Source organism: Nannobrachium achirus (genome assembly GCF_963921795.1).
Source record: "Nannobrachium achirus genome assembly, chromosome: 7".
NCBI classification, from domain to species: domain Eukaryota; kingdom Metazoa; phylum Chordata; class Actinopteri; order Myctophiformes; family Myctophidae; genus Nannobrachium; species Nannobrachium achirus.
In genome coordinates, this window is record NC_137816.1 from 71,196,496 (window position 1) to 71,223,479 (window position 26,984).

Genomic DNA, 26,984 nt, shown 5'->3' on the forward strand with positions numbered 1-26,984 from the left:
AGGGTAGTTATTAAATGTAGTATATCAAATAATGTAATATTAAAATATGTTTTCACACAGGATCAAAGGTTGTATGGTCATGATTCACTGCCATCCTGGATGGCTTATGTTGGAGGCTTAACATAATTGTTATAAATAGTTTTGTAAAAGTCTATGGGGAAAATGAATGGGTGATTTTTAAGTGACCCCAGTAAACCACTATCGCTGCGATGCTCTATACTTGATAAAAGGTGCGTGTAAGGAGGAGTGCATTTAGTAACCATCTTATTTCACTCTATTTCATTCCTACACGGCCAGAGCTCCCCCAACCCTAACCCTAACCCTAACCCTAACCCTAACCCTAACCCCAACCCCAACCCTAACCCTAACCCTAACCCCAACCCTAACCCTAACCCATTCCAGAGTTCCTCCACTGATTGTGGAGATAATATTGTTGGTCACGGTTGTTTATGTCAGTGGTTCTCAACCTTTTCAGGCTGCGACCGCCCAAATTAATCATATTTTAACTGGGGACCCCCCTCAAATTAATCATATTTTAACTGGGGACCCCCCCCAAATTAATCATATTTTAACTGGGGACCCCCCCCCCCCCCCCCAAATTAATCACATTTTAACTGGGGATCCCCCTCAAATTAATCATATTTTAACTGGGGACCCCCCTCAAATTAATCATATTTTAACTGGGGACCCCCCCCCCCCCAAATTAATCATATTTTAACTGGGGACCCCCCCCCCCCCCCCCCCCCAAATTAATCACATTTTAACTGGGGACCCCCCTCAAATTAATCATAATTTAACTGGGGATCCCCCCACTAAGAGTTGAGGTATTCCATTTTGTATAACACAGTTCTATTGTGAAAATAGCAGATCTACATGCTCACAACGCCTCGCAACAATTTCTTAGAAATGTGCAGATACCCTCTATACACTTAAACTTTATGTTGGTTTGTTTACTGTTGAGAGAGAAAACAATGTTTCACATTAAAGGAGTAGTTCAGCCCCCAAATGACTTTGTTTCTATTGATTACTCAGGCCATGGAGAGTAGAGTTCAATAATATTTTTGGGTTTTTGTCACATTCCTAAGAAAAAAAGTCATTTTGGGGGGTGAACTACTCCTTTAAGTTAATCATCTGGAGACCCCCGAAAAATTACGTGGGGACCCCCCTGTGGGTCCCGACCCACAGGTTGAGAACCCCTGCCAAAAACAGGAGTGTTGGCAGGTCCGCACTGCGGTTGGAAGGACACTTAAAGTTAACAGTTAACGTACACCTCAGTGTGAACGACACAAGACAAACAAACAAACAACATGTCTGCACACACACACACACACACACACACACACACACACACACACACACACACACACACACACACACACACACACACACACACACACACACACACACTCTTCACATGAACACACTGACACCAGAGGTCTCTCTGGGGGATGGGATGATATGAGGAAGATATCACCATAAATGTAATCTCCACGATACGATTATCATGAGTGTTTTTTTATCGCGATATACGATAATATGGCGTATCGTCCCATTCCTAATGTTCAGGGTAAAGACTGAGCAGTGAATACTGAAGAGTTGAAACGATACGTCTGTATAGACGGGTTTCTTGTGTACAAACATTGAGACTAAATGCACAGCTGAATGTATCATGTAATCAATTCCCACCAATCCCCAAACCTGTTGTTTTGGGGAGCGCTGGTTTCATTGGCTCATTTTGGTACCGAGCTGCGCGCACATCCTAGGTTCTTATCAGTGGAACGTGGACCAGGAATGTGTCTATGTGTCACAGTGCTGGGCCTGGTCTCCTGAAGGAACTGACATGAATCAGCTGGAAATGAATTCTGTCTGGCCATTTATATTAGATAGTGTGATGTCATTTATATTAGACACTGTGATGTCATTTATATTAGACACTGTGATGTCATTTATATTAGACACTGTGATGTCATTTATATTAGATACTGTGATGTCATTTATATTAGATACTGTGATGTCATTTATGATACTGTGATGTCATTTATATTAGACACTGTGATGTTATTTATGATACTGTGATGTCATTTATATTAGACACTGTGATGTCATTTATATTAGACACTGTGATGTCATTTATATTAGATACTGTGATGTCATTTATATTAGATACTGTGATGTCATTTATATTAGATACTGTGATGTCATTTATGATACTGTGATGTCATTTATATTAGACACTGTGATGTTATTTATGATACTGTGATGTCATTTATATTAGACACTGTGATGTCATTTATATTAGACACTGTGATGTCATTTATATTAGATACTGTGATGTCATTTATATTAGATACTGTGATGTCATTTATATTAGATACTGTGATGTCATTTATGATACTGTGATGTCATTTATATTAGACACTATGATGTTATTTATGATACTGTGATGTCATTTATATTAGACACTGTGATGTCATTTATATTAGATACTGTGATGTCATTTATATTAGACACTGTGATGTCATTTATATTAGATACTGTGATGTCATTTATATTAGATACTGTGATGTCATTTATGATACTGTGATGTCATTTATATTAGACACTGTGATGTCATTTATATTAGATACTGTGATGTCGTTTATATTAGATAATGTGATGTCATTTATATTAGATACTGTGATGTCATTTATATTAGATACTGTGATGTCATTTATATTAGATACTGTGATGTCATTTATATTAGATATTGTGATGTAATTTATATTCCATATATGAGCATAAAAGGTATTATGTTAGTGTGACATCACAGTGATGTCAGAGCATGATGTCAGAGCGGCAAATCCAAAGACACTAAAAATGTGTACACGTCTACACGGACACGCTGTGATGTTTATCATAGTAAACTGTGACCTTTGGTCGCAAATACTTATACCAAAACAATCTCACAGACCTCCTGGTCAGAACAAGCATCAATGATTGAATCTCACAGACCTCATTCATTGACTTGTTGATTAACTGAGTAAATCAACATACAGACCACAGTGTAAACCTCCCAACCAGACCAGATGTAAACATAAACAACATACAGTAATGTCAGAACATATGACATTAGTGAAGAACTCCCATTAGAAGTGGCTTCCCTGACCCCTCTTTTTTTTGCACTGTTTATTTTATTTGTATTTACTTATTCTTTTACTATATCTACTGCATAGCACTGTGTTCTATCCGTCTGTCATTCAATGTTATATGAGATACTTTACTATATCTACTGCATAGCACTGTGTTCTATCCGTCTGTCATTCAATGTTATATGAGATACTTTACTATATCTACTGCATAGCACTGTGTTCTATCCGTCTGTCATTCAATGTTATATGAGATACTTTACTATATCTACTGCATAGCACTGTGTTCTATCCGTCTGTCATTCAATGTTATATGAGATACTTTACTATATCTACTGCATAGCACTGTGTTCTATCCGTCTGTCATTCAATGTTATATGAGATACTTTACTATATCTACTGCATAGTACTGTGTTCTATCCGTCTGTCATTCAATGTTATATGAGATACTTTACTATATCTACTGCATAGTACTGTGTTCTATCCGTCTGTCATTCAATGTTATATGAGATACTTTACTATATCTACTGCATAGCACTGTGTTCTATCCGTCTGTCATTCAATGTTATATGAGATACTTTACTATATCTACTGCATAGCACTGTGTTCTATCCGTCTGTCATTCAATGTTATATGAGATACTTTACTATATCTACTGCATAGTACTGTGTTCTATCCGTCTGTCATTCAATGTTATATGAGATACTTTACTATATCTACTGCATAGTACTGTGTTCTATCTGTCTGTCATTCAATGTTATATGAGATACTTTACTATATCTACTGCATAGCACTGTGTTCTATCCGTCTGTCATTCAATGTTATATGAGATACTTTACTATATCTACTGCATAGCACTGTGTTCTATCCGTCTGTCATTCAATGTTATATGAGATACTTTACTATATCTACTGCATAGTACTGTGTTCTATATGTCTGTCATTCAATGTTATATGAGATACTTTACTATATCTACTGCATAGCACTGTGTTCTATTCGTCTGTCATTCAATGTTATATGAGATACTTCAATGGTTTCCTGTGGAAATAAGCTTAGTCTTTTCTAAAGATCTCCTTTTAGTTGACCTTGTACAAGTGAACTGTACCGTCATGAAACTGTACCTTTTCCTGTGCAAACGGACAATAGTCTTCAATCAATCAATCAATCAATCAATCAATCAATGAATCTGTGTGTGTGTGTGTGTGTGTGTGTGTGTGTGTGTGTGTGTGTGTGTGTGTGTGTGCGTGTGCGTGTGCGTGCGTGCGTGCGTGCGTGTGTGTGTCTCACCCTGTGTTGTGCTGCTCTCAGTAGAATCTTCTCCCCAAGTCCTGTTTATAAAGACACATGAAGATGAATATTAATGTCACATATTAGTTATCATTTATCAATGAATTAATTAATCCATCATTTGCATCCATAAAGTGACCTAAGGTGCTGTCCAGGGGATACTTAAAAAAAAAAGGTTCTATGCTCCCCACTTATCCAAAAAAGGTTATATGATCCCCATTTATCCAAAAAAGGTTCTATGATCCCCACTTATCCAAAAAAGGTCCTATGTTCCCCAGGTTCTATGTTCCCCACTTACCCCCACAAAAAAAAGGTTTTATGTTCCCCACTTATCCAAAAATGCAGGAAACATTCCTTTATAATTATTAATAACAACTCAAAACACCCAATAATGGGGAGAAATTATGAATACTAGTGGGACAGGGGGCACTAGGGACATCTGGACACCATACTTTTGTTAAGACTGGGCATCTGGACGAGTGGGCACCTGGACATCTGGGCAATAGGGACGTGTGGGCTTTTGGACGAGTGGGCACTTAGGGGTGGAGACATCTGTGCACCTGGGCAAGATGTCCCACCATTTCCTGCATTTGAGTGGGGAAAATACTTTTTTTTTTTTTTTTGGTGGGGAACATACAGTAGATCCTGTTTTTGGTTGAGAGGGGAATATAGAACCTTTTTGTGGGGGGGGGGGGGGGGGGGGGTGGGAACATAGAACCTGGGGAATATAGAACCTTTTTGTGGGGGGGGGGGAACATAGAACCTGGGGAACATAGAACCTTTTTGGGGGGTGAGTGGGGAACATAGAACCTGGGGAACATAGAACCTGGGGAACATAGAACCTTTTTGTGGGGTAAGTGGGGAACATAAAACCTGGGGAACATAGAACCTTTTTGTGGGGTAAGTGGGGAACATAGGACCTGGGGAACATAGAACCTGGGGAACATAGAACCTGGGGAACATAGGACCTGGGGAACATAGGACCTGGGGAACATAGAACCTTTTTGTGGGGTGAGTGGAGAACATAGAACCTGGGGAACATAGAACCTAACATAGAACCTGGGGAACATAGAACCTGGGGAACATAGAACCTAACATAGAACCTGGGGAACATAGAACCTGGGGAACATAGAACCTTTTTGGGGGGTGAGTGGAGAACATAGAACCTGGGGAACATAGAACCTGGGGAACATAGGACCTGGGGAACATAGAACCTGGGGAACATAGAACCTGGGGAACATAGAACCTTTTTGGGGGGTGAGTGGGGAACATAGAACCTGGGGAACATAGAACCTGGGGAACATAGGACATGGGGAACATAGAACCTGGGGAACATAGAACCTTTTTGGGGGGTGAGTGGGGAACATAGAACCTGGGGAACATAGGGTGGACCCCATAGCGCACACAGCTGTAAGCTATAGCTGCCCTGCTAGGCTAACAGTACAGCAGCTGTCTGTAGTGTTAGCTGTGTGGTTTATACAAACAGCATACATGAACCACACAGCTGACAGTTAGCTATAAGTGTTTATTCTGCTGCACAGCTGACAGTTAGATACAGTTAGCTACCTAGCCAAAGCAGCCGGTAACAACAACAACTGTGTGTGTTGCATGAAGCTGACAGTTAACTGGTTCTATCTAACCAGTAAGACTCCCTAATCAGGAGATAAGCAACCGTCAGGTCGCAGCGTGTTTTAGAGCAAAATGTGTAGGAGCAGTGTCCAAAAAAAGTGTTTGAAAAAATGGTCCTGATGGTGACATGAGTGTATACCAAGTGTGTACCGATTTGCGGCCTCATGGTGGCACTAGAAGAGGGCCATGTGAGAATTGATAGGGTGGGGGTTGTGGTTTGGCAGGCAAGGAGTGTGTGTGCAAAATATGGCATGGATCGGGGCAACGGTTGCGGAGATCTAAGAAGAGCAAAGGTGTGACATGTGACTGACAGACAGACAGACTGACTGACTGACGGTGGAGGTTTTGATAGTAACTGCGACCTGACGGTCGCAACTATAATTGTCAGATATGAAGCATAGAAAACAGTTAGCCAACTGGATACATGGATACACATACAGCCTACATGTTACACTGTGAAGCATAGATTATTACAGCTGTTAGCTGTGTGGAAACAACCGTTACTTAACAACTGTAAACATGTGTGACAGTTAGCCTGGAAGCTAAAGCTACAGCCAAGCAAACAGCAGTTCTACTCAGATGATGCTGATGTCTGGATAAATGTCCTTACACACGGGGTCCATCCTATGTTCCCCAGGTTCTATGTTCCCCACTTCCCCCCCAAAAAGGTTCTATTAATCTATGTTATTAATAATTATAAAGGAATGTTTCCTGCATTTTTGGATAAGTGGGGAACATAGAACCTATTGTAAGTTGAGCGGGGAACCTTTTTTGTGGGGGTAAGTGGGGAACATAGAACCTGGGGAACATAGGACCTTTTTTGGATAAGTGGGGAACATAGAACCTTTTTTGGGGGGCTAAATGGGGAACATAGAACCTTTTTTGGGGGGCTAAATGGGGAACATAGAACCTGGGGAACATAGGTACGGTCCCTTCCACACTGAGCAGAACTCTTAACTATACAACATTACATTCCAAACGGTTCTAAGCCCAGTGGATCATGCACCTCATAGAGCTTGGACGCCAGGTTAAAGCAATTCAGCAGCGAAGTGTGATGTCACTTCCGTGAAATGGCGTGAAATGTCGCCCTCTACGGGGTTCATGCTGGTATTGTTTTGTATTCAAATCGCCATTGAGGAATTTGCGATCACCGCATATAAGAACTGTGTTAAAAATATAAACACACCATGTGCGCGGACATGCTCTCAGCGACAGTCTGTCCCAGACACGAGTGTCTCTCTGTAGTTTCCAACATTTAGGACAGCGTTGATTACATTTTCTCTGACAACAGGCTATATCAGATATGAATGAACATCATAAACTATGCAGAACCCCCCCGCTGACAGAAACGCGCACATGGTGTGTTTATTTTTTTAACACAGTCCTTATATGCGGCAATCGCAAATTTCCCAATGGCGATTTGAATACAAAACAATACCAGCATGAACCCCGTAGAGGGCGTCATTACGCACAAATGACGACATGGCTTCGTTTCTCTATGAGCTGCCTTTAAGTGCTGTTTGTTTTGTTTGGCTGTAGCTTTAGCTTCCAGGCTAACTGTCTGTCACAGTGGTTTAAAGCACACACATAAACAGCTGGTGTTGTTTACAGCTAACAGCTAACAGTTAGCTATTATACAGACAGGCTAAGGTAACAAACAGCTGCCTTTGGTCTGCAAAACCATGGCTGACATTTAGCTAAGATATAAGCTAAGTGTTTATGCTGCTGTACAGCTGGGGGACTGGTGGCTGCCCATTAGTCCGAAGCTTCATTAGTCCGAAGCGTCATTAGTCCGATTGTGTTAAGAATACTATCATCAGTAACCCTATCTAAATTCGGACTAATGAACATTCGGACTAATGAACCTTCGGACTTATGGGCAGTCCCCGGGTTGTTACTGAGGTTAGGGATAGAGTTATGCATAGTATTCTTAACAATTCTTCGGACTAATGAACCTTCGGACCAATGCCATGGCAGTTAGCTACAGCCTACAGTTAGCTACCCAGCCATGGCAGCCGTTACAACAACAACAACAACAACAAGTGTGTGTTTCACATGAATCTGACAGTTACATGGTTCTGTCTGACTGTAACTGTCACATATTAATTATTTGTTATTATTATTATGTTTATACACCCCACACACACACACACACACACACACACACACACAGCTAGCTGCTAGCTTCCACCAGGCTGTTTCATGTGTTTATTAGTGTAATAAAGTATAAAGTTACCTTCAATAAAGAAGTCACTCTGCTAGCTGTACAGTCCAGTTCACACGCACGGTGTGTGTGTGTGTGTGTGTGTGTGTGTGTGTGTGAGAGAGTGTGTGTGTGTGTGTGTGTGTGTGTGTGTGTGTGTGTGTGTGTGTGTGTGTGAGACCAGATGTTGCTATAGGCAGGTTAGCAGCTATAATAATATCATAATTATTATTGATATTGTTATTAATATTGTGTGTATTCAGTTATATGTTGTGTTTGGCTGTAAAATGGCAGGCTGACACATTCCCACACAGGATGCGACACTGACGTCATCACAATGCTACGCCCGACGCTTTTTTTTTAATCTTTATTATAAGTCATGACATACAAGAAGACAATATCAAACAGATACAGTACAGTACAGTACAGTACAGTACAGTACAGTACAGTACAGAACAATACAAACACAAATGACAAGTTATCAATGAATCGATACAAAAAAAAAAGTTATAACTATAGCCAGAAGGAATTACTAATCGAAAATATTAAAATAACATTTTGTTCATTGAACACAATTTTATTTTATTTTATTTTATTTTATTTTTAGCCTCATTATTGTTTGAGTCACGAATTGTTTGAATGTACCGCTTGTTTTTTTTTGTTTTTTTGTTTTTTTTTATTTTTTATCTCAAATAACATGAATGATGGCTTTAGTTAGAAATAGAGTGACTACATTTAGACTTTAAAGGAGTAGTTCACCCCCAAAATGCCTTTTTTTCTATTGATTACTCAGGCCATGGAGACTAGAGTTCAATAATATTTTTCGTTTTTTGTCACATTCCTAAGACAAAAATGTGATAACAGTAAATTTACCCCCATTGATTCCGGATGGTGACCCGTTTCGAAACGGGTCCCCATCTGGAATCAATGGGGGTAAATTTACTCGAATCAAATTTTTGTCTTATAATGTGACAAATACCAAAATATATTATTGAACTCTACTCTCCATGGCGTGACTAATCAATAGAAAAAAAGTCATTTTGGGGGTGAACTACTCCTTTAATATGGATGTGAAATTTGTCTATTTGTTGTTATAGTTTATTATTTATTATCAAAGCCAAACAGTAAACATTCTGCCAATAAAGATTTACAATCTGGGCTTGATTTGGACACCTTGGGGATGCCACGCTGACGTCATCAAAAAGTGGACGCGTGACATACATGTCATGTTGTGAACGGCCTGCAGGGGGCAGCAACGAACCAAAGAACAAATAAAAGAAATGATAGAAGAAGAGCTAGCCCAGATGATCCCATCGTCCGGAAGGACGGGCAGTTTAGCCGCTCACTGATTGGCTAGGTTTGATTGTCATGGAAACCCCGAACTCACGCCCTCTTCAACCAAACGAGCGCTCAAGTTGTTGTCGTTGCCCTGGACAACCATGGAGTTGGCCAGCCAATCACAGGGCATGCAGCTGCCATACCCTGGGTATGGCAGCTCCAGGGTATGGCAGGGGTATGCAGCTGCCATACCCTGGGTCCAGGGGGGGGGGAAATACAAGTTACTTTTAAATATAAATCCATGAATGTCTCTTTGTCTATCTGTGCTGGTTATTATGTTGTTAAATTACAGTAAAATAACTACAAATGCAAAATGTAACAAAATGGTCACTTTAAAAAGGTATTATAATTATATTCTCCACACTTGTATTCTCCCCATCTTGACAGAATGGTATATTCCCAGGTTCCACAGGTCAGCTGCACAGGTGCAATGCATTATTGTTAATTGTGGCACGTTTACTAACATGCCAAGTTTAGCTGCACTTGAACAACCGTTCCAGGCTGCCATATCCAGCCCAAGAAACCATAGAAACCTGGGGAAAAATAAAATGTACTTCGTAAAATAAATGTATCATGCCTGTTGCTAAGGTATGGCAACATGACTGGTGTCTTGCACGCGCGTGAAGTCATGTTGCCATACCTTAGGTTTTTTTTAACTGACGCCACTGGGGCATCCCGCCGGCCAATGGGATGGAGGCTGGACCTTCAGGCAAGCTCTCAGAAAACAAACCAGAACCTCCTGCAATCGGCCAGGAATGTTGTCTATAAATATGAGCTGTTTGGTCAGAGCAACATTTAACTATGAATGAAGAGAGAGACAGTTGATTTAAACTGTTTAGTTCAGTATTGTTTTAGTTAGTTAGTCTGTTAGTTAGTTGATCAGTTAGTTAAGTTAGTCAGTCAGTCAGTTCTAGTCTGTTTTATTTGACTGTTGTGTTTCATTTAGTTCAGTTAGATATTTTCATGGTAATGTGTGTGACTGTGAGCTGACATTTATAAACTCATTCATTTAGTGCTTGAAAACACCCACGGACCCCCCGCACCCTCAAGGACCCCCACGGACCCTCAGAGACCCCCAAGGACCCCCCGCACCCTCAAGGACCCCTAGAGACTCCCAAGGACCCCCAGATTAATCCCCACATACAAGGTATGCTGTAGATCTGCTATTTATTATTATTTGTTAAATCTGATGTATAATAGCTGTAGTTCTCAGACTTTTCCGTCTAGAATAATATTTCTATGCATTTGATTGATTGATTGATTGATTGGTTGATTGATTGATTGATTGATTGAAGACTTTATTGTCAGTTTGCATAGGAAAAGGTACAGTTTCATGACGGTACAGTTCACTAGTACAAGGTCTACTAAAAGGTACAGTTTCATGACGGCACAGTTCACTGGTACAAGGCAGGGCCGGTTCTAGGGTTCAGGTGGCCCTAAGCAAGATTATTTTAGGTGGCCCCCCACTGACGGACGCGCGCACTTATTAACTGTCTTTGAATCGCCAAAACCAAAGTTATAAATAATAATGTCTTCTTCTATCTAGTCGAACATGTGGTGTCTGTTGTTAGCACTCAAGCATGTATCTACTAACTACACATAGGGTTGCCAACTCCCAGAGATTCAAATACGGGATACATCCTGGCCGCCCGCAAGGCGGGCGGCCAAAAATATTTGAGGTTTTGAGGGGCGGTCAAAACCCCAGAAATGCATAGAAATCTGCATTTTGGCACAGATCAGACAGTTCTACCTATAACACACAATAAAGTTTACAATGGAGGTAAAACATTATTAGATCATTCTCTCTGGTTAAAAGCTATTAAAACAGAAACATGTAGGCCTATGCTCTAATGAAAAACATTTCAAAACCAAGATATAACTATTATAATACATTATCTATTTCTAGACACTGTTTAATTTGTCCAAAAACATGAGTGTAATGTTATAACAAGAAAAAACAACAATTGATTTGAATCAGATTCATACAAAACATCACACACCTTCATCCTGTGTTCTTTTGGTCTCAAATTGCAACTTGTAGGCCTATTCAACTCTACAGTATGTGGCATAATTTCAGTTCTGTTGTCTTGTGTGAGATCTAAATTTTATTGCGCATTAAAATACTAAGTTGCATTTGGATAGGGTAGGAGTGCGCAACTTAGATGATGGAGAGGGCCACTATATTTCACAATCACTCCAGAGGGCCACAATGCATATTGTAAAAAAAATTGATCTACAAGCATTGCGGTGATCCATTATTTTCAAATTGTTTTAAATTGGAATCCTGTATTCTTTTTAGCTATTTTTTTTTTTACTGGAATCCTGAAAAGTAACATTATTATTTAATTTCAAATACATTTATATGTTCGTATGTTAACCTTATGAAATGCAAATACATTGACAAAAAAGATTATAGCACTGGTCATTATGCTACTACTATAGACTGAAGTAATTAAAGTGGGTAACAGCTGAAATCAATAATATATCAGTATTCCGATATTAACCTGTGGGCCACATGTCGAGAGGGCCACTTCACACTCACTCCACAATGCATATAGTGAAAAATAGCTGATCTACAAGCTCAAAACGCGTTGCAGTCTTCTCCCTGTGATGTGGCCCCCTTATGGTTGTGGCCCTAAGCGACCGCTTATGTTGCCTATGCCAGGAACCGGCCCTGGTACAAGGTCAACTAAAAGGTACAGTTTCATGACGGTACAGTTCACTAATCACTAGTACAAGGTCTACTAAAAGGAGATCCATGAAAAGACTAAGCTTATTTCCACAGGAAACCATTAAAGTATCTCATATAACATTGAATGACAGACGGATAGAACACAGTACTATGCAGTAGATATAGTAAAGTATCTCATATAACATTGAATGACAGACGGATAGAACACAGTGCTATGCAGTAGATATAGTAAAGTATCTCATATAACATTGAATGACAGACAGATAGAACACAGTACTATGCAGTAGATATAGTAAAGTATATCATATAACATTGAATGACAGACGGATAGAACACAGTGCTATGCAGTAGATATAGTAAAGTATCTCATATAACATTGAATGACAGACGGATAGAACACAGTGCTATGCAGTAGATATAGTAAAGTATCTCATATAACATTGAATGACAGACGGATAGAACACAGTGCTATGCAGTAGATATAGTAAAGTATCTCATATAACATTGAATGACAGACGGATAGAACACAGTGCTATGCAGTAGATATAGTAAAGTATCTCATATAACATTGAATGACAGACGGATAGAACACAGTGCTATGCAGTAGATATAGTAAAGTATCTCATATAACATTGAATGACAGACGGATAGAACACAGTGCTATGCAGTAGATATAGTAAAGTATCTCATATAACATTGAATGACAGACAGATAGAACACAGTGCTATGCAGTAGATATAGTAAAGTATCTCATATAACATTGAATGACAGACAGATAGAACACAGTGCTATGCAGTAGATATAGTAAAGTATCTCATATAACATTGAATGACAGACGGATAGAACACAGTACTATGCAGTAGATATAGTAAAGTATCTCATATAACATTGAATGACAGACAGATAGAACACAGTGCTATGCAGTAGATATAGTAAAGTATCTCATATAACATTGAATGACAGACAGATAGAACACAGTGCTATGCAGTAGATATAGTCAGGAAAAGAAAGTGATGTATTTATCACCTTGCTTATTGTTAGTGGCTCCGGTTTAAGAGTGTCTGCTAAATGCCTAAACCGATCCTATAGTTTACTACAAGCTGCAAACAGTGAAGGTTTAAAGTGTCAGTGAATAGTTTATACTGTGTTGTGTTGTGTTCTCATAGATCTCAGCATGCTGTCTGCAGTGTTAGTGGGGTAGTGTTAGTAGTTACTGTACATACAGTAGATAATATGTATTGTGTTCTCAGCATGCTGTGTGCAGTGTTAGTGGGGTAGTGTTAGTAGTTACTGTACATACAGTAGATAATATGTATTGTGTTCTCAGCATGCTGTCTGCAGTGTTAGTGGGGTAGTGTTAGTAGTTACTGTACATACAGTAGATAATATGTATTGTGTTCTCAGCATGCTGTGTGCAGTGTTAGTGGGGTAGTGTTAGTAGTTACTGTACATACAGTAGATAATATGTATTGTGTTCTCAGCATGCTGTCTGTAGTGTTAGTGGGGTAGTGTTAGTAGTTACTGTACATACAGTAGATAATATGTATTGTGTTCTCAGCATGCTGTGTGCAGTGTTAGTGGGGTAGTGTTAGTAGTTACTGTACATACAGTAGATAATATGTATTGTGTTCTCAGCATGCTGTGTGCAGTGTTAGTGGGGTAGTGTTAGTAGTTACTGTACATACAGTAGATAATATGTATTGTGTTCTCAGCATGCTGTGTGCAGTGTTAGTGGGGTAGTGTTAGTAGTTACTGTACATACAGTAGATAATATGTATTGTGTTCTCAGCATGCTGTGTGCAGTGTTAGTGGGGTAGTGTTAGTAGTTACTGTACATACAGTAGATAATATGTATTGTGTTCTCAGCATGCTGTCTGCAGTGTTAGTGGGGTAGTGTTAGTAGTTACTGTACATACAGTAGATAATATGTATTGTGTTCTCAGCATGCTGTGTGCAGTGTTAGTGGGGTAGTGTTAGTAGTTACTGTACATACAGTAGATAATATGTATTGTGTTCTCAGCATGCTGTCTGCAGTGTTAGTGGGGTAGTGTTAGTAGTTACTGTACATACAGTAGATAATATGTATTGTGTTCTCAGCATGCTGTGTGCAGTGTTAGTGGGTTAGTGTTAGTAGTTACTGTACATACAGTAGATAATATGTATTGTGTTCTCAGCATGCTGTGTGCAGTGTTAGTGAGGTAGTGTTAGTAGTTACTGTACATACAGTAGATAATATGTATTGTGTTCTCAGCATGCTGTGTGCAGTGTTAGTGGGGTAGTGTTAGTAGTTACTGTACATACAGTAGATAATATGTATTGTGTTCTCAGCATGCTGTGTGCAGTGTTAGTGAGGTAGTGTTAGTAGTTACTGTACATACAGTAGATAATATGTATTGTGTTCTCAGCATGCTGTCTGCAGTGTTAGTGGGGTAGTGTTAGTAGTTACTGTACATACAGTAGATAATATGTATTGTGTTCTCAGCATGCTGTGTGCAGTGTTAGTGGGGTAGTGTTAGTAGTTACTGTACATACAGTAGATAATATGTATTGTGTTCTCAGCATGCTGTGTGCAGTGTTAGTGAGGTAGTGTTAGTAGTTACTGTACATACAGTAGATAATATGTATTGTGTTCTCAGCATGCTGTGTGCAGTGTTAGTGGGGTAGTGTTAGTAGTTACTGTACATACAGTAGATAATATGTATTGTGTTCTCAGCATGCTGTCTGTAGTGTTAGTGCGGTAGTGTTAGTAGTTACTGTACATACAGTAGATAATATGTATTGTGTTCTCAGCATGCTGTGTGCAGTGTTAGTGGGGTAGTGTTAGTAGTTACTGTACATACAGTAGATAATATGTATTGTGTTCTCAGCATGCTGTGTGCAGTGTTAGTGGGGTAGTGTTAGTAGTTACTGTACATACAGTAGATAATATGTATTGTGTTCTCAGCATGATGTGTGCAGTGTTAGTGGGGTAGTGTTAGTAGTTACTGTACATACAGTAGATAATATGTATTGTGTTCTCAGCATGCTGTGTGCAGTGTTAGTGGGGTAGTGTTAGTAGTTACTGTACATACAGTAGATAATATGTATTGTGTTCTCAGCATGCTGTCTGCAGTGTTAGTGCGGTAGTGTTAGTAGTTACTGTACATACAGTAGATAATATGTATTGTGTTCTCAGCATGCTGTCTGCAGTGTTAGTGAGGTAGTGTTAGTAGTTACTGTACATACAGTAGATAATATGTATTGTGTTCTCAGCATGCTGTCTGCAGTGTTAGTGGGGTAGTGTTAGTAGTTACTGTACATACAGTAGATAATATGTATTGTGTTCTCAGCATGCTGTGTGCAGTGTTAGTGAGGTAGTGTTAGTAGTTACTGTACATACAGTAGATAATATGTATTGTGTTCTCAGCATGCTGTGTGCAGTGTTAGTGAGGTAGTGTTAGTAGTTACTGTACATACAGTAGATAATATGTATTGTGTTCTCAGCATGCTGTGTGCAGTGTTAGTGAGGTAGTGTTAGTAGTTACTGTACATACAGTAGATAATATGTATTGTGTTCTCAGCATGCTGTGTGCAGTGTTAGTGGGGTAGTGTTAGTAGTTACTGTACATACAGTAGATAATATGTATTGTGTTCTCAGCATGCTGTCTGCAGTGTTAGTGGGGTAGTGTTAGTAGTTACTGTACATACAGTAGATAATATGTATTGTGTTCTCAGCATGCTGTGTGCAGTGTTAGTGGGTTAGTGTTAGTAGTTACTGTACATACAGTAGATAATATGTATTGTGTTCTCAGCATGCTGTGTGCAGTGTTAGTGAGGTAGTGTTAGTAGTTACTGTACATACAGTAGATAATATGTATTGTGTTCTCAGCATGCTGTGTGCAGTGTTAGTGAGGTAGTGTTAGTAGTTACTGTACATACAGTAGATAATATGTATTGTGTTCTCAGCATGCTGTGTGCAGTGTTAGTGAGGTAGTGTTAGTAGTTACTGTACATACAGTAGATAATATGTATTGTGTTCTCAGCATGCTGTCTGCAGTGTTAGTGGGGTAGTGTTAGTAGTTACTGTACATACAGTAGATAATATGTATTGTGTTCTCAGCATGCTGTGTGCAGTGTTAGTGGGGTAGTGTTAGTAGTTACTGTACATACAGTAGATAATATGTATTGTGTTCTCAGCATGCTGTCTGCAGTGTTAGTGGGGTAGTGTTAGTAGTTACTGTACATACAGTAGATAATATGTATTGTGTTCTCAGCATGCTGTGTGCAGTGTTAGTGGGGTAGTGTTAGTAGTTACTGTACATACAGTAGATAATATGTATTGTGTTCTCAGCATGCTGTCTGTAGTGTTAGTGGGGTAGTGTTAGTAGTTACTGTACATACAGTAGATAATATGTATTGTGTTCTCAGCATGCTGTGTGCAGTGTTAGTGGGGTAGTGTTAGTAGTTACTGTACATACAGTAGATAATATGTATTGTGTTCTCAGCATGCTGTGTGCAGTGTTAGTGGGGTAGTGTTAGTAGTTACTGTACATACAGTAGATAATATGTATTGTGTTCTCAGCATGCTGTGTGCAGTGTTAGTGGGGTAGTGTTAGTAGTTACTGTACATACAGTAGATAATATGTATTGTGTTCTCAGCATGCTGTGTGCAGTGTTAGTGGGGTAGTGTTAGTAGTTACTGTACATACAGTAGATAATATGTATTGTGTTCTCAGCATGCTGTGTGCAGTGTTAGTGAGGTAGTGTTAGTAGTTACTGTACATACAGTAGATAATATGTATTGTGTTCTCAGCATGCTGTGTGCAGTGTTAGTGGGGTAGTGTTAGTAGTTACTGTACATACAGTAGATAATATGTATTGTGTTCTCAGCATGCTGTCTGCAGTGTTAGTGGGGTAGTGTTAGTAGTTACTGTACATACAGTAGATAATATGTATTGTGTTCTCAGCATGCTGTGTGCAGTGTTAGTGGGGTAGTGTTAGTAGTTACTGTACATACAGTAGATAATATGTATTGTGTTCTCAGCATGCTGTCTGCAGTGTTAGTGGGGTAGTGTTAGTAGTTACTGTACATACAGTAGATAATATGTATTGTGTTCTCAGCATGCTGTGTGCAGTGTTAGTGGGTTAGTGTTAGTAGTTACTGTACATACAGTAGATAATATGTATTGTGTTCTCAGCATGCTGTGTGCAGTGTTAGTGAGGTAGTGTTAGTAGTTACTGTACATACAGTAGATAATATGTATTGTGTTCTCAGCATGCTGTGTGCAGTGTTAGTGGGGTAGTGTTAGTAGTTACTGTACATACAGTAGATAATATGTATTGTGTTCTCAGCATGCTGTGTGCAGTGTTAGTGAGGTAGTGTTAGTAGTTACTGTACATACAGTAGATAATATGTATTGTGTTCTCAGCATGCTGTCTGCAGTGTTAGTGGGGTAGTGTTAGTAGTTACTGTACATACAGTAGATAATATGTATTGTGTTCTCAGCATGCTGTGTGCAGTGTTAGTGGGGTAGTGTTAGTAGTTACTGTACATACAGTAGATAATATGTATTGTGTTCTCAGCATGCTGTGTGCAGTGTTAGTGAGGTAGTGTTAGTAGTTACTGTACATACAGTAGATAATATGTATTGTGTTCTCAGCATGCTGTGTGCAGTGTTAGTGGGGTAGTGTTAGTAGTTACTGTACATACAGTAGATAATATGTATTGTGTTCTCAGCATGCTGTCTGTAGTGTTAGTGCGGTAGTGTTAGTAGTTACTGTACATACAGTAGATAATATGTATTGTGTTCTCAGCATGCTGTGTGCAGTGTTAGTGGGGTAGTGTTAGTAGTTACTGTACATACAGTAGATAATATGTATTGTGTTCTCAGCATGCTGTGTGCAGTGTTAGTGGGGTAGTGTTAGTAGTTACTGTACATACAGTAGATAATATGTATTGTGTTCTCAGCATGATGTGTGCAGTGTTAGTGGGGTAGTGTTAGTAGTTACTGTACATACAGTAGATAATATGTATTGTGTTCTCAGCATGCTGTGTGCAGTGTTAGTGGGGTAGTGTTAGTAGTTACTGTACATACAGTAGATAATATGTATTGTGTTCTCAGCATGCTGTCTGCAGTGTTAGTGCGGTAGTGTTAGTAGTTACTGTACATACAGTAGATAATATGTATTGTGTTCTCAGCATGCTGTGTGCAGTGTTAGTGAGGTAGTGTTAGTAGTTACTGTACATACAGTAGATAATATGTATTGTGTTCTCAGCATGCTGTGTGCAGTGTTAGTGAGGTAGTGTTAGTAGTTACTGTACATACAGTAGATAATATGTATTGTGTTCTCAGCATGCTGTGTGCAGTGTTAGTGAGGTAGTGTTAGTAGTTACTGTACATACAGTAGATAATATGTATTGTGTTCTCAGCATGCTGTGTGCAGTGTTAGTGGGGTAGTGTTAGTAGTTACTGTACATACAGTAGATAATATGTATTGTGTTCTCAGCATGCTGTCTGCAGTGTTAGTGGGGTAGTGTTAGTAGTTACTGTACATACAGTAGATAATATGTATTGTGTTCTCAGCATGCTGTGTGCAGTGTTAGTGGGTTAGTGTTAGTAGTTACTGTACATACAGTAGATAATATGTATTGTGTTCTCAGCATGCTGTGTGCAGTGTTAGTGAGGTAGTGTTAGTAGTTACTGTACATACAGTAGATAATATGTATTGTGTTCTCAGCATGCTGTGTGCAGTGTTAGTGAGGTAGTGTTAGTAGTTACTGTACATACAGTAGATAATATGTATTGTGTTCTCAGCATGCTGTGTGCAGTGTTAGTGAGGTAGTGTTAGTAGTTACTGTACATACAGTAGATAATATGTATTGTGTTCTCAGCATGCTGTGTGCAGTGTTAGTGGGGTAGTGTTAGTAGTTACTGTACATACAGTAGATAATATGTATTGTGTTCTCAGCATGCTGTCTGCAGTGTTAGTGGGGTAGTGTTAGTAGTTACTGTACATACAGTAGATAATATGTATTGTGTTCTCAGCATGCTGTGTGCAGTGTTAGTGGGGTAGTGTTAGTAGTTACTGTACATACAGTAGATAATATGTATTGTGTTCTCAGCATGCTGTCTGCAGTGTTAGTGGGGTAGTGTTAGTAGTTAGAACATAGTTAATATGTGTTGTGTTCTCATAGATCTCAGCATGTTGTCTGCAGCAGCCAGGCTGCTCTTCTACCCCACCCTGGCCTACAACGTGGTGATGGAGAAACTGTCCTCCAGGGTTAGGGTTAGGGTTAGGGTTAGGGTTAGGGTTAGAACATAGTTAATATGTGTTGTGTTGTATTGTGTTCTCATAGATCTCAGCATGCTGTCTGCAGCAGCAGCCAGGGTCTTCTTCTACCCCACCCTGGCCTACAACGTGGTGATGGAGAAGCTCTCCTCCAGACTGTGGTTCAACAGAGTAGACGACACCGTTCTGCTGGGAGCTCTGCCCTTCAGATCTATGACCAAACAGGTACGCATTTATTCAGTTATTTATTTATTCAGATCTATGACCAAACAGGTAGTTATTTATTCAGTTATGTATTTACATCTATTACTAAACAGGTTCTGCATTTATTCATTTATTTATTCAGATCTATGACCAAAAAGGTACGCATTTATTCAGTTATTAATTCAGATCTATGACCAAACAGGTAGTTATTTATTCAGTTATTAATTCAGATCTATTACCAAACAGGTAGTTCATTTATTCAGTTATTCATTCAGATCTATGACCAAACAGGTAGTTCATTTATTCAGTTATTTATTCATTCAGATCTATGACCAAACAGGTAGTTCATTTATTCAGTTATTCATTCAGATCTATGACCAAACAGGTAGTTATTTATTCAGTTATTTATTAATTCAGATCCATGACCAAACAGGTACTGCATTTATTCATTTATGTATAAATGTATTCATTTAGATCCATAGATAGATAGATACCTTTATTATCCCAAGGGGGAAAATCAGTTGCCCAGAGGCAGCACAGCAGTATAAGGTTATTTACAAAGTTACAGAGAAGTAAGAAAAAAGGTAAATAAAGTGTCCTTAGGCACAAATATCAATATAGTACAGTATAGTACATAGGACTGGAAACAACGATGGAGGGCTCGTCTGAGGACGACCTAGATAGATACAGTGCCCCCAAATCAAAGTGACCATAACAGTCAATGCTTGTCACTGTCATGTCAAACACAAGCAAAAATACAACCTAGTAGTGCAGAATGTCCAAAGGTCAGTGAGATATAAAAACAACAACTAGAAAAAGAAAGAAACAAGAGAGGACAGGTAGTTATTTTATCCCATTTAGTCTGATTAGAAGAAGGGAAAAAAAGCCTTAAAAACCCAAGGCCGATTTGAAAATGACCGCTAAAACCTAAGTTGTTTTTTTCTGGAAAACATATCACTCTGCCTCTGTAGCAGCTAGAAGCATTACCAAACTATTCGATAGCTTTAAACCTTTGGCTTTCATAGAAAACTTTCAGAAAACTTCAAATATTATTCAAACATGTAATAAAGAAATATGCACAATTACACATCTTTCCACCTGAGATACAGTAGGCTACAGTCTGTCACTGAGAAATATCAGTTTCCATCAGAACTGACTGAACATCACTTTATACTTGATGTTGAACCACTTGAACCCCAGCATCTTTATTCTGGAGGGGAAGGTTCACCAAAAATAGCAGATCTACAAGCTCACAACACATCACAACATGATGTGTTGTGAGCTTGTTGATCTGCTATTTTTGATTTGGTTAACAGTGACACACAAACACACACACAAGCACACCCACACGCACACACACACACACACACACACACACACACACACACGCACGCACGCACGCACGCACGCACGCACGTACGCACGCACACAGATAGTGACACAGTAGATAAAGGACTGATTGACATCATCATCTCATTGATGATTGACAGGACAACAGAAGGCTGTGATTGGTGATCAAAGTGTTTGATCATCAGAATGGCTTTCACTATGATGTCATCACTGTGATGTCATCAGTGTAATCTGCGTCAGTGTTTAGATAGTAGGATGTAAATTGAGGTCAGAGGTACAGTAGTTACCTTCATGTTATTGTTCATTCTAATACTAAGATATTTAAAATAATAGACAGATTAATATGTTTGTGCTTTTATGTTAAACAAGGTGCAGCCAGTAGGCTGCCTTTTCTAAACATACCTCATTAACTGAGAACCAATGTCAATATCAACAATCTGTCTGTTGCACAGTAATAGGGGTGGGAAAAGGCTAAGGTATGGCAACATGACTGGTGTCTTGCAGGCTCGCGAAGGCGTGCGTTCAAGACACCAGTCATGTTGCCATACCTTAGCTAGCAACAGGCATGATACATTTATTTTAAGAAGTACATTCTATTTTTCCCCCGTTTCTATGGTTTGTTCAAGTGCAGCTAAACTTGGCATAAAATAGTGCCACAATTAACAATAATGCATTGCACCTGTGCTGCTGACCTGCGGAACCTGGGAATATACCATTTTGTCAAGATGGGGAGAATATAATTATAATACCTTGTTAAAGTGACCATTTTGTTAAATGTTACATTTGTAGTTATTTTACTGTAATTTAACAACATAATAACCAGCACAGATTGACAAAGAGACATTCATGGATTTATATTTAAAAGTAACTTTTATTCTCCCCGGGAAAAATAGTCCCGGTCACGGCCACAAAGGCTCAGTAGAACACATATAAAGAAATGGCTTTTGGGGCTGAAATTAACAGAGTGGATGTTCTAAAACTTTAGTGATTTAATAGTTAGGACAATTTTAAGATGTGTTTTATTAAAAAAGTTACATAGTATAGCTTTAAAAACATGAAAAAGAGGAGTCTAATTACTTTTCCATTCCATATACAGTAGCTACTCTTGGTCTATCGATAAATGTGTGTAATTTCTGTGTTCATGTCAAGGTGCGGGTTTGTCAATATGTATTGACATGTAATGTTTGTCTCTGTGTGTGTGTGTGTGTGTGTGCGTGTGCGTGTGCGTGTGCGTGCGTGCGTGCGTGCGTGCGTGCGTGCGTGCGTGCGTGCGTGCGTGCGACCGTGCGTGCAGCTGGTAGAACAGGAGAACGTGAGAGGTGTTGTCACCATGAATGAAGAATATGAGACCAAGTATTTCTGCAACTCTGCTTCAGTGAGTATTATTGTGGGCTCGCCAGTACCTGGCGAGCACACTTTAGATATTGTCATTATTTATTTATTTATTTATCTAGTAAGTAGACGGGAACTTCGGTTCCTTTCTACTCCTACATACTTAGTGAGAAAATGAAAATAAAAACATCAATGTGTTCAGCTTACAGTGGCGACGTGTGCTATTACTTTTTACAGCAATCGGCCAAATGGTGGCGCTGTAGGAAGCCTTCGAAAGTGCGAACTTTGAACAGGTATAGCTCATGCTGTGTTATACATACAGCCATGAAACCTGTATACACTTATGCGTCTCCTCATGCCGAACAACTTTTACCCTGTAACTTTTGACCTCTGACCTTTAGGTCTCCCACAATTCGGAATTATATGAAAAACAGTAAAAATCTATCTCCTCCTGGGATTTTCGCGTCAAGTGCACAAAACTTTTTTCACATGAACTTTGGACCAATACGGTCAGATTGATCAACCAGATTTTTTTTAAAGTGAAATATAATTTTTTAATAATTCAATAAATATTGCGGTTTTATGCAAATTATTCTTCGGCCTCTAAATCATACATGCAAAGTTACAAGTTCATGGCATTTGGCAAAGATGTGGAGGGTTAGTCAAAGTATCACTGAAACCAATTTTATTCCAATCGGCCAAAGGGGGGGCGCTATACGAAGCGTCTGAAAATTCAAACTTCAAACGGGCATAAGTCATGACTCGTTTCGTTTGAAGACATGCAACTTGTTACACGCGTGCTTTGACTCAAACGGAAGACATCTGTGTCGTTGTTAAGTAAGCTCCGCCCTAAGATTCTCCGCCATTTTGAGCAGTTTGTAAAACGCGTAAACCCGCTTTTATTCTGGAATTTTCACGTCACGTGCACAAAACTTTTTTTACGTGAACTTTGGACCGATATCTAAAGATCTGTCAGATCGGATTTCTTTAACATTGAAACATGCTTTTTTAAATAATTCAAACAATATTGCATTTTTATGCAAATTATTCTTCTGCCTCTAAAACATACATGCAAAGTCACATTTTCATGACAAAATAGTGTAGAGGGTTAGTTCAAATATCACTGAAACCAATCTTACCCCAAATGGCCAAAGGGGGGCGCTATATAATTTTGAGCAGTTTGTAAAACGCTTAAACCCGTTTTTATTCTAGGATTTTTTTTTGCAATTTGCATGAAACATTCTACACGCAATCTAAGGACCTTTATCTAACATGCCTATGAAGTGCACACAAAAAAATTATAAAATAATAATAATAAATATAGCTGCAAGCAGCGATAAAGTGTCCAAAGCCAAAAACACCTCAAATCATGAACACAGCCTGGGATGTGCGTGAAATCTTGCAAGCACATTCCCAATAGGTCAAGGAACAGATACCAACCTTCTCACATTGGCCTGTTATAGCGCCACCAGCGGGTCAACTTTTGCACAACACATTTTTGGAACAAAATGGACCAATCTTTGACGTCAGTAACGTCAAAGAGAGCACTGCCTGCGATCTTGACATTTTGTGCTTTTATAGCCATTGCTTTCTGCCTTGAAGCGAGCCCACAATTGTTTCGAAGGAACAATATTTTTCTAGTTATGATTATCATACAGTTTACAGTTTAGGCATTTAGCAGACACTTTTAATCCAAAGCGACTTACAATACGCAGATAATACATCACTATAATAAACAAGATAATATGTCAGAACATCAACAACAATATAACAAATGCAAATGAATATCAATCTAAAAAAACAATATAATCAGTAAAGGAAAACGGATTCTAAAAACCTAAAAAACAAATGCTAACTAGCTTCATGTATGGTCATTGAGTGTTACAGTAGTGCTATGGGTTTAGGTGGAGTCTGAAAAGGTGAGTCTTCAGTCCACGGCGAAAGCTAGCGAGTGAGTCTGTTGTTCTAAGTGCGACAGGGAGTTTATTCCACAGTTTGGGGGCCAGGAGGGCAAACTGTCTCGGACGAGTGGATTTTTGAGATGATTAAGATGATTAACTTTATTGTGCAGCATTGTTCCCTCCCTCAACTGTAAACAAACCAACATAAAGTTTAAGTGTATAGAGGGTATCTGCACATTTCTAAAGTGACAATTTAAGGACTTTTTAATACCTCTAAAATGACAAGTTAAACATTGGCCAAACTGTCAAGGCAGAACTTGTGAAAATAGTCGATCTACAAGCTCATAAAGAAGGGGTCCTCAGAGTTACTAAAGGGGTCCCACTTCAAATCTTTGTGTGATAGAAACTTGTTTTTTTCCCCTCCTTTTTTTTGAGAACTTCAGCCAAAAATAGCCGATCTCTTTCTCAGCTAAGGGGTCCCTGCTTCATCTCTCTCAACTAAGGGGTCCTTGGACTGAAGACCCCAGCACTAGCAGTGATGTTAGATGTAATACTCTTTGTGTCCACTAGCAATGATGTTAGATGTAATACTCTTTGTGTCCACTAGCAGTGATGTTAGATGTAATACTCTTTGTGTCCTCTAGGAGTGGCAGTCAGCGGGGGTCCAACAGGTGGTCCTCAGTACGGTGGACCTGACGGGGGTCCCCAGCCTCAGGGACCTCCACAGAGGGGTGGAGTTTACCCTGCGTCTCAGAGAGGAGGGGTCCAGTGTCTACGTCCACTGTAAGGCCGGACGCTCTCGCAGTGCAACCATGGTGGCTGCTTACCTCATCAAGGTAATAATGTTACCTTATGTATGTTATATATATTATATATATATATATATATATATATATATATATATATATACATATACATATACATACACATACACATACACACACATATACATATACATGGTAATACATATACATGGTAATAATGTTACCTTATGTAAACTCAGAACAAAAAGAAAGGAAACTTGATCTCGGTCCATTATATCTCCACTTTAATAATACCAATTTGTATTGTGTTTTATATAATTTTTATCGTTAATTTGTCACCTTTACAACGAGGTACAGCTTGTAAGCATCGGGCATTCGAGGCATGAGCTTCACAGCCAAACGTGTGGGTAGCGCCAACCAAAACTTTGCTAAAATGCTTGCACTATTCTGTTCTGCTGGCTTTTACTCTGGTTTTGGGCTTCCCTGACACTGAGCTTAACATTAACAAAGTGTAAAAATGGCCAATATGTGTTGTTTTATTATTTTCCTTATTACTGTGAGAGAGTGCAATCATTCAGTGCTCCAAGCAACAAAGGTGAACACCAAAAGAACAGTATTGCAGGCCTGCCAGGCCATTTCGACCATTTTTGGAGGGGCTCTGCCCACACGTTTGGCTGTGTTGCTCATTCCATGAATGCCAGATCCTTACAAGCTGTACCTTGTTGTAAAGGTGACAAATCAACGATAACAATGATATAAAACACAATACAAATTGGTATCCCCTCCCCTCCCCTCCCCTCCCCTCCTCTCCTCTCCTCTCCTCTCCTCTCCTCTCCTCTCCCCTCTCAGCTCCACAGGGTGAGTCCAGAAGAAGCCTGCTCCACCCTCAGCTCCGTCAGACCTCACATCCTGATCCGCTCCGCCCAGATGGAGCAGCTGAGAGCCTTCTACAGGGAGGTGTGTGGAGCCCAGAGCAACTGATCTACAGCCTCTACAGGGAGGTGTGTGGAGCCCAGAGCAACTGATCCACATCCAGAGCAACTGATCTACCCACAGATATAAAAAGCTAGATACCTCGTCCACCGCTGCTGTTGGTTGGAGCGACCCGTCCAACTTGATAGGCACAAAAGAGGAAGTGTCAAGGGCAGGCTGCCACTCAAAAAAACTACTGGCCAATCACAACGCATCTTTTCCGGGACTTTTCCATTCAAACCTGCCTCTGATTTGCCTACCGACCTTGTCTGTTACGCACACAGAAGAATTCCAAGCCTGTCAATCAAAAATGCCCACCAAGGCGAGACGGGTACCAGAGAGCCGGAAGAGGCGTCTACCTTTTTATGTCTGTGGATCTAAGCTGCCGGCTGTGTTAGCTCATGAACAAATAATAATTCTGAACGATAAGAGACCTTTGTTGTATAATCGCTCCAGGAATATAAAAGAAGACATATCACAGGTATTTTTACAATCACTTGCTTTTCGATGTGCACAGTGCATAATGTTATTGAGGCAGCTAAACATATAGTTTCTGTCTCTGAGATATCGCGAGATTTGGCTTCCCAGACAGGGAATGGTGGAGAGTCTCGCGATACTAGCTAGTTCAGAAACGTAAATTGTGCTCTTTAGATGCCTCTATAATGTTATACAGTGTACTCACCGAAAAGCAACACAGCACAAAACAATGTGTGACATGTCTTCTTTTATATTCCTGAGCTGTGTGTTTAATAAAGGTCTTTATCGTTCAGAATAATTGTTTTGTTCATGATCTGCTCCAGCCGGTGCTCATAGACTCCAATGTTATTCACTGAACCTCCGGTGCTAGTGTTGCCACACAGAGTGTCATGGCGGATGGACGTGGAGCCAAAAAACACGTCGTTGTCCCTTCTTGCTGAG

The 26,984-nt window shown here is 39.5% G+C and overlaps 1 protein-coding gene across 1 annotated transcript; it reads left to right on the forward strand.

Moving 5' to 3' along the window:
* The first annotated feature begins 10,359 nt into the window (after nt 1-10,359).
* On the forward strand, nt 10,360-26,984 carry ptpmt1 (protein tyrosine phosphatase mitochondrial 1). The gene is made up of 5 exons (XM_080729461.1): nt 10,360-10,729; nt 19,611-19,768; nt 22,392-22,472; nt 24,975-25,166; nt 25,944-26,984. Exons 2-5 carry the CDS (start codon nt 19,619-19,621, stop codon nt 26,073-26,075), a joined length of 555 nt encoding a protein of 184 aa, XP_080585587.1. The 5' UTR covers nt 10,360-10,729; nt 19,611-19,618; the 3' UTR covers nt 26,076-26,984.